Source organism: Camellia sinensis, unplaced genomic scaffold, assembly GCF_055761805.1.
Source record: "Camellia sinensis isolate YWXY unplaced genomic scaffold, ASM5576180v1 Unanchor1, whole genome shotgun sequence".
In the NCBI taxonomy this organism is placed as follows: Eukaryota; Viridiplantae; Streptophyta; class Magnoliopsida; order Ericales; family Theaceae; genus Camellia; species Camellia sinensis.
In genome coordinates, this window is record NW_028128987.1 from 28,674,980 (window position 1) to 28,683,943 (window position 8,964).

The window sequence follows — 8,964 nt, forward strand, 5'->3', positions numbered from 1 at the left end:
TTCTCTGAACACGCAGTCCAGGTAGATAGTGAACACGCAGCCCACAAATTAACTGAAAGTTGAACACGCAGCCCAAAATTCAAATTCTCTGAACACGCAGCCAGGTAGATAGTGAACACGCAGCCCACAAATTAACTGAAAGTTGAACACGCAGCCCAAAATTCAAATTCTCTGAACACGCAGCCCAGATAGATAGTGAACACGCAGCCCACAATTAAACTGAAAGTTGAACACGCAGCCCAAATTTCAAATTTTCTGAACACGCAGCCCAGGTAGATAGTGAACACGCAGCCCACAAATTAACTGAAAGTTGAACACGCAACCCAAAATTCAAATTCTCTGAACACGCAGCCCAGATAGATAGTGAACACGCAGCCCACAATTAAACTGAAAGTTGAACACGCAGCCCAAAATTCAAATTCTCTGAACACGCAGCCCAGATAGATAGTGAACACGCAGCCCACAATTAAACTGAAAGTTGAACACGCAGCCCAAAATTCAAATTCTCTGAACACGCAGCCCAGATAGATAGTGAAACACGCAGCCCACAAATTAACTGAAAGTTGAACACGCAGCCCAAAATTCAAATTCTCTGAACACGCAGCCCAGGTAGATAGTGAACACGCAGCCCACAATTAAACTGAAAGTTGAACACGCAGCCCAAAATTCAAAATTCTCTGAACACGCAGCCCAGGTAGATAGTGAACACGCAGCCCACAATTAAACTGAGAGTTGAACACGCAGCCCAAAATTCAAAATTCTCTGAACACGCAGCCCAGGTAGATAGTGAACACGCAGCCCACAAATTAACTGAAAGTTGATTATACTGAACACACAGTCCAAAATTCAAATTCTCTGAACATGCAGCCCAGGTAGATAGTGAACACGCAGCCCACAAATTAACTGAAAGTTGAACACGCAGCCCAAAATTCAAATTCTCTGAACACGCAGCCCAGGTAGATAGTGAACACGCAGCCTACAAATTAACTGAAAGTTGATTATACTGAACACACAGTCCGTACACTTCACTTCTGAACACACGACTACTTCATTTTATTTGTATGCAGCTTATTTCACTTCATCGGCACATAGCCGATCCCATTCCATTGGCACGCAGCCCAAAATTCATTTCATCGGCACACAGCCCATTTCATTTCATCGGCACACAGCCCATTTCATTTCTTCGGCACACGGCCCATTTCATTATCATTGGCATACAGCCCATTTCATCTTATTATTGACACATATATTCATTCTGAATGCAGGGTGGTTCCCGCAGTGTGCGAGGATATGGTTCCACCATGGCGCGGGATTGGTATGCTGAGCTCCCGGAGGGCGTCAGAGACTTAGTAGACTTGGCGGGGTTTGGCCCCTTCTGTGTCGGGTTGTCACGCTGTCCTGCCAGGAGGACCTTGATGGCAGCTCTGGTAGAGAGATGGTGGGACACCACCAATTCCTTTCATTTCTCTGCTACCGGGGACATGACCATGACCCCTTTTGACTTTGCTGTATTGACCGGCCTTGATGTCGGAGGTTGGGCCATCCCCTACGATGAGGATATGGGCGAGTGGGAGGCCGCCTGGATGTATTTACTGGGGGCTCGCCCACCCGTTGACAGGGTCTCTGGGAGAGTCCGATATACTTGGTTCTCCTCCCATTTTCGGCGGGCAGAGATGGTGCCCGAGACTCCTGAGGAGACAGAGCAGTACGCCCGTGGTTTCCTGATGTTCCTCTTCGGGACTACCCTGTTCGCCGACAGAGGGAACACCATTGGGCTATACCTGCTGAGCGCTCTAGTCGACCTATCACAGGTCCAGAGATATGATTGGGGTGGCGCCGGCCTGGCTACCCTTTATTTTTACATGAGCGCGACCTCCCGCGGGCGGGGCGATTTGCTTGGCGGCTACTGGAGAGCTTGGGAGGTACTTTCTGTCCCCTTGATTTACATTTCTGCTCTTCATTACTTGTACATTGCACATACAGCGCACTTTTACAGTCTGCATTTTGCTCTCAGCATTTCGTACTTACATTCTGCACTGCTTTTCTCAGCTATGGGCTTATGTATACTTCCCATCGTTAGCCCCAGAGCTGGAGGTGGTGGGGATTCCCGTGACCCCATATTCATTGATATTTGAGGGCCCGCACCGGGCGAGGCCTCGAGAGACCCTGGTTCGCCTGCGACAGTACTTCGACACTGTGCGACACTCAGAGGTACTTCAGAACTTTCAGTTCTTTTCATTTTCATCTTTGACTTGCTCTGTATATTCTCGTTTTCTGATTGGTTTATACATTTATCATCCGCAGATTACTTGGCAGCCTTGGGCACCCCTGGGTGATGATCTCCTACTTCAGTATACCGGAGCGTCAGGCATCTCCCGGTATAGGGTCCTGCTCGAAGGGCCAGTCGGCAGAGTCTGGTTCCTGGGGGAGCGCTTTCTGCGCCAGGTACGGGGGTATCTTTCTCAGGATGTTCCCGCAGTACCTCCAGCTAGTATGCGGACCGCTGACAGGCTCTCTTACTCAGAGGTAGTCGGCGCCATGCTGGGCAGTGATGCTTTGTTATATGTTGCGGAGGGGGACTACGCCACCTATCGTCACATATATTTGATGCCTCCATTGACAGAAGCTCGTATTCCGATGATGAGACCTGCCGGTATGCCATCCTCGGACCAGGCTCGGGCTCGAGCTACAGACATCCCTTCTTCTAGCCGGGCTGGCACATCTAGAGGTGGGAGTAGACCAGCTCCCCCGGCTCCGTCGATTCATCCTCATGTCGGATGGCCAGATATGCCCACTGAGTTGATGGCGTGGCAGTACGGGGCTAGCTCTCCGATTCCGATTCCACTAGAGCCTCTGATGCCCAGTGATCGATACGCCATTGATCCGGACTCACCGCCGGTATGCTCCACTTTTCATTCATCATTCAGATGTTTAGACACTCTTCTGTTCACTGATGATTATGAGCTCATTTTTGCAGCCATCGCGAGGGTACATGGAGGAAGTGGTTGGGCTGGTGGCCACGCTCGAGGGCATGGTTCTACGCAGGGAGGCACAGTTATCTGTCGCGGGCATTCAGGTACCCTTCATTTTTCTGGCATTTATCATACTTCTGATGACATGCTGATTTCTACTGCATCGATAGACTACTTGTGTAGAGCACATCTGCCACACACCCCACTTGTACACTGTATTTACATGCACCCACTTCATGTGGCCTTTGCTTATATCTGTATCCTGATGTACATATTTGGACTGATGTATTTGAATTGAATTTTTTTGTTTTCAGATGCCTTCTTGGTCCGGTCAGCCGCAGGCCAGGCCACCTGGACCTCATTGGGGAGCTGGGCCATCTGGGCCTTATCAGGGAGCGGGGTCATCTCGGCCTTCCCGAGGAGCCGGGCCATCTAGGCCTTATCGAGGAGCTCGAGGAGGGCCTGTCCACAGACGCAGGGCTCATGTTGTGGAGGTGGAGCCTGATGAGGAGGAGAAGGAGGAGGCTATCGACCGTCAGTTCGAGACATCTGTTGAGGAGGGAGGCTCCGGTTTTGGCTCGGGGAACAGAGGCGAGGCTGAGGAGGATCCTGAGGATGACAGCTCTGACTCAGATGATGGTGTGGAGGTCGTCCCGCAAAAGAGGACGAGGCGTGCTTCTCGTTCCCGCTCCCGAGGGTTTTGATGTTGCTATTTCCTGCTTTATTTTTCTTTTACTTAGTAGTTTGTAGCACTTTGCACATTGTTAGGCAGTTTTATTTTTGTAAAACTTGTACCTTTATTTGTTGTAAAGCATGATGAAATGAAATAGCTTTTGGAAAGGTGTTTGTATTTTGAACTTTTAGCATCATATCGCATCAATTTGTTTCGCATAAGAATGAATTTGAGTGGTAATGCGTATGGTGTAATCACCAAGTCAGGTAGTGAACCGACGCAACAAACTAAACAACCCAACTTACTAAGGTATAACAGAATCTTTAGCAAGTTTACAACTCGATAAGCAAAAAGCAATAACGCAAATAAACAAAACTTTAACAAAAATTGCTTAAACAGAGAGCAATGACTCAAATACAAAACACGCCCGCTCGACGAACAACTCGATAAGCAAAATGCAACAACTCGATAAGCAAAACTCAACAACAACAAAGTGTACTTCTGACGATCTGGGCATCGGAACGCGTCTGAAATGAAGGCCTTCGACTCTCCCGTTGCATGGAAATGCTTGGAGTTCTCCTTCGAAGAGTAAAACAGGGCCGAGGAGACACACTGCAACATTGCCAGCCATCCCTGGGAGCTGGCCGGCCATTTTTGCAAAAAGTGAATGGCTGGCCAGCCATTTCTGCCGAAAGTAAATAGCTGGCCAGCCAGAAAAAGTAGCTGGCCGGCCATTCAGTCCTGCAGCCACCAGATTTTTGACACGTGTCCCTGTGAATAGCGTTTTTTCTTCTATAAAAGCCTCAACTTTGGGAACATTCATTTCATCTTAGTTTTAGACAAAGATGGAGGTGTTTTTCGCAGAAAATATCACATCTTGGATCTCTTCTCTAGATGGCTCGGAAAAGCTAAATTTCCGGGGTTTCGGCTTGAATGCACTATTCACGCTGAGCCGTACTCCGCTACAACTTCCTTTTCTCCATGCCGCGGCAAGGTTCTGGAATCCAGTGACGCATGTTTTTAGCTTTGGCGGCCAAGAGATGTGTCCCACTTTCGAAGATTTTCAGGTTTTGATGGAGTCCGCGTGCTCTGAAATGATCCTGCCTCAGTTCCGTTTTGGTCACGTCCAGGCTTTAGGGCGGATGTGCGGGCTCACGGCGCATGATGCTCGATCTCTGATTTGCAGTGGAGAGCTGGACATCCTCGGCTTGATCCATCGTTTTTCGGACGCTGGTGACCGCAGCAACCATCATTGGCAGGGTTTCCGGCAACACGCCCTCTGCTTATGTTTGTTGTCTCACTTCCTGCTTTCCTCGGGCTTCGGCGGGGCTAGCATCCGCCTGATTGAAGTCGCCCAAGGTTTGAGAGAAGGGAAGAGCTGTATTGCCATGACCTTGGCCGAGACATTGATGGGCTTAGATTCTGTCTATCGCCGGGAGGCGACTAGGTTTGCTGGGAGTCCACTACTACTGCAGGTAATGTTTCCCACCCAACCTTGCATATATATTTGCTCACATCACTCGACCCTCAGGCTCGATTTTTCTCTCAAAACCCTTGTCTTACTTTTCTCTCATCGTACATCTCTCTATTCTTTATTCTCTCATTTTCCATCCCTCCCCTAGGTATGGTTAATGGATAAATTGCAGGTTGTGGACTCTTGCCCGGCCTACTCAGCTCGAGGCTACTTCTTTCGGCAGCGTCTAGTCAATGCTCTTGACGAAAGGTGGTGGTTCGATTGGATGTGCAATTTGTCCGCAGACGGTATTGCTTGGCGTTGCCCTTGGCTCAACCTCCCGGCAATGAGCTATAGTATGTCTCGGCTGATTGGGATCCAACTGATTGGTCTGACCCACTGCGTATTCTATTTTCCTTTCCGGTTCCTGCGTCAGTTTGGTCATGATCAGACTTGTCCACCGGAGGGGATTGAGTATCCAGCCGCTTTCCCGGTCCGGGGTGCACAACTTGCCCGATATGCCACGGCATGGAGGACTAGAGAGCTTCTGGCCCCTGCTTCAACTTTCAGTTGCACTTTGTCAGATGAATGCGTGGATTGGCTCAATGAGGAGGCACAAGTTGGGCCCAGCTTGGCGTCAAATGCTCCGTCCAGCTCTGGAAGGGGACACAGAGATACTTGATTCAACTATGCCCCAAATTTATTGCTTATTTAGCATTTTCAAGTTTTCTTATGACTGTACTAAAATAAGCAACCTCGATTGTAATGCAAGAGCAGGAGAACTCTATTTTGAAATCAATGAAATTGAAAGTTGTGGTACTGAAAATTTTCCACTTTTGGTCCAAAAATGGTCTAAGTCGTAAAAAGATTGATTTGAACAAAGTCAACTTTTATTAAAACTTTTCAAAACTATTTTCGATGTGGATCAGAACTGGACACGCCGAAAATCTGTCACTGAAATGCACAACCCCAGATCCCTACAACTGGAAAGTTGCCCCTAGTCTGAAGAACAATGCGGCACTTCATAGCAACGGAAAGTTGCCCCTAGTCTGAAGAACAATGCGGCACTTCATAGCAACAGAAAGTTGCCCCTAGTCTGAGTAACTTTGCATCGTCTCGGCAACGGAAAGTTGCCCCTAGTCTGAACAGCACTGTACCGGAGATCACGGTAAATGCTGATAGATAAAGATGACTGAGATGATCGAAATGGACAAAGTTGATCGGGGAAAAGTTTATGACTGAACTTCAAGACGAAGCTGCCTACGTATCCCAAAGATGGGAATCAAGTCTTACGTAGTTCAGGCTGAGGTTCACTCGAGTATTTTCACTCTCCTTTTGCGCTCTAACTTTTGCCAAGGCCGCCCTTTGCGGGTTTTCAACCTTGCGAGCTCAGTTTTTATATTTTCTAATTTTTTGTGCTCTGAATTTTGCCTAGGTCGCCCTTTCGGGTTTTCGGCCTAGCGAGCCTCTCAAGGATAGTATTTCTTCAACTTGTCCATATTGATCGGTTGTGAGAACTCCAAGCCATCTAGATCCATCAGAACCACAGCTCCACCTGACCAGATAGCTTTGATGATATAAGGACCAGTCCAATTGGGTTTGAACTTGCCCCTTGGGTCGTGGATGGGAGCTCGGTTATCTTTGAGCACCAAATCTCCTTCTTTCAGATTCCTGGACTTAACTTTCTTGTTGAAAGCCCGGGCGATTCTGCGTTGATAGCCTTGGATGTGGTACAGTGCTTTCAGTCTTCTTTCATCAAAGAGCATGAGTTCTTCGAATCTGCTTTGCTGCCAATCTGCTTCGGCTATCTGGCATTCAGCCAATACTCGTAATGATGGGACCTCAATCTCAATGGGTAGAACAGCCTCCATTCCATAGACCAATGAATATGGAGTTGCTCCAGTAGAAGTTCTGATTGAAGTCCTGTAGCCCCACAGAGCAAATGGCAGCTTGTCTGGCCAATCTCGATAGGTTTCCACCATCTTCTGTAGTATATGCTTGATATTCTTGTTGGCGGCCTCAACCGCTCCGTTGGTCTGGGGCCTGTATGTAGATAACTTATGAAAAGCCACATTGTATTTCTCCAACAAGTCTATTACTTCTTTCTTGAAGTGGGAACCATTATCTGAAATTACCTCGTTTGGCACCCCGTAGCGACAGATGATGTTATTCCTGATGAACTTTGCGACGTGCGACGCCTTCAACACTGCGTATGATTGGGCCTCGACCCACTTTGTAAAATAATCTATCGCTACTAGGATAAACTCATGCCCGTTTGACCCCTTCGGGGTAACAGCTCCGATCACATCAATTCCCCAGACTGAAAAAGGCCACGGCGAAGTCATGTTGTACAGCTTTGACGGCGGGACGTTCATGCGATTTGCATGAATTTGACATTTGTGGCATCGCCGAACAAAACTAATGCAATCTTCCTCCATGGTTGACCAGTAGTAGCCCTGTCTGAGGATCTTTCTGGCCAGCATTACTCCATTCATGTGTGCACCACACTCCCCCCCATGGATGGCTTCCATCAGGCGTTTTGACTCTTCAGCTTCTACACAGAGCTTATGCATTCCCAGATGACCCCTTTTGTACAAATTTCCCCCGCAGATAACGAATTGAGCAGCCATTCTTCTGACAGCCCTCTTATCCTTGGCATTTGCCCCTAGTGGATATATCTCCTTTTCCAAGAAGTTCCAGATGTCGTAATACCAGGGGTTGCCATCTTGAACCTCATCTATGGCGGAAATCGACTCGTATGCCGGCACGAACTTCTGATCAATTATGACTGGACGCATCCGGACTCCGGACGGGATGTCTATCATAGAAGATAGAGTTGCTAGTGAATCCGCAAACCTGTTGTTCTCTCTTACGAGGTGGGTGAAATTTAGCTTCTCAAACCGAGGAATTAGCAAATCCAAGGTTTGGTGGTAGATTATCATCCTTTCCTCCTTGACTTTCCAATCTCCTTTTGCTTGAGACACAACGAGGTTCGAGTCCCCAATGACGTCCACTCGTCTTGCCCCTAGTTCCAGGGCTGCTTCCAGGCCAGCAATACATGCTTCATACTCTGCTTCATTGTTGGAAACTTTGAACCGGAGCTTGAATGCTAAAGGGATACGGGAATCATCAGGCGCTATCAGCAACACCCCTATCCCATACCCATACTGGTTTGACGCTCCGTCAAAGTACATTGTCCAAGTTTCATCTTCGACGTGCAGAATGGCTTCATCTGGGAATAGATACTCAACCGCTTCATCCCCCTCAACCGGGTGGTCCGCAAGGAACTCCGCTACCGCTCTGCCTTTTACTGACTTGCGCGTTACATACTTCAAATCAAATTCGGAGAGCAACAGCAGCCAACGAGCCAGCCTACCCGTAAGTGCTGGTTTCTCGAAGAGATATTTGATAGGATCCAAACGCGAAACCAACATTACTGAGTGGGCTAACAGGTAGTGCCGCAGCTTCCTGGTTGCCCATACCAAGGCCAAACAAGCTTTCTCCAGCGGTGTATAGCGGGTCTCGTAATCCAGCATCTTTTTGCTCAGATAGTATATGGCCCTTTCCACTTTGTCTTCTGACTCCTGCGCGAGCATGCAGCCCATGGTGGTCTCAGTTACCGAAAGGTACAGTATCAACGGTCTCCCCGGCTCTGGCGGCGACAACACGGGTGGGTTCTGTAGGTACTCTTTGATCTGCTCAAAAGCTGCTTGACATCGGCCGTCCCATTGGAATTTCTTTCCTTTCTTCAGGAGACCAAAAAGTGGTTCACAAGTCAAGGTTAATTTAGAAATAAACCGTCTTATGAATTGCACTTTACCCAGAAAGCCTCGCACCTCCTTTTCAGTCCTTGGTGGTGGCATTTC

At 48.2% G+C, this 8,964-nt stretch overlaps 1 protein-coding gene across 1 annotated transcript; it reads left to right on the forward strand.

Moving 5' to 3' along the window:
- The first annotated feature begins 1,673 nt into the window (after nucleotides 1-1,673).
- LOC145814166 (protein MAINTENANCE OF MERISTEMS-like) lies at nucleotides 1,674-3,866 on the forward strand. The gene is made up of 4 exons (XM_082910688.1): nucleotides 1,674-1,922; nucleotides 2,050-2,211; nucleotides 2,305-2,988; nucleotides 3,837-3,866. Exons 1-4 carry the CDS (start codon nucleotides 1,674-1,676, stop codon nucleotides 3,864-3,866), a joined length of 1,125 nt encoding a protein of 374 aa, XP_082766814.1.
- The last annotated feature ends 5,098 nt before the right edge of the window (nucleotides 3,867-8,964 follow it).

Excerpts from the sequence above, each read along its gene's own strand:
- LOC145814166 (XM_082910688.1), top strand. The coding sequence starts at position 1,674 with ATGGTGCCCGAGACTCCTGAGGAGACAGAGCAGTACGCCCGTGGTTTC. Across the intron at positions 2,212-2,304 it reads ACACTGTGCGACACTCAGAG|ATTACTTGGCAGCCTTGGGC; the intron begins GTACTTCAGAAC and ends TATCATCCGCAG. Across the intron at positions 2,989-3,836 it reads TTTTTGCAGCCATCGCGAGG|CATCATATCGCATCAATTTG; the intron begins GTACATGGAGGA and ends TTGAACTTTTAG.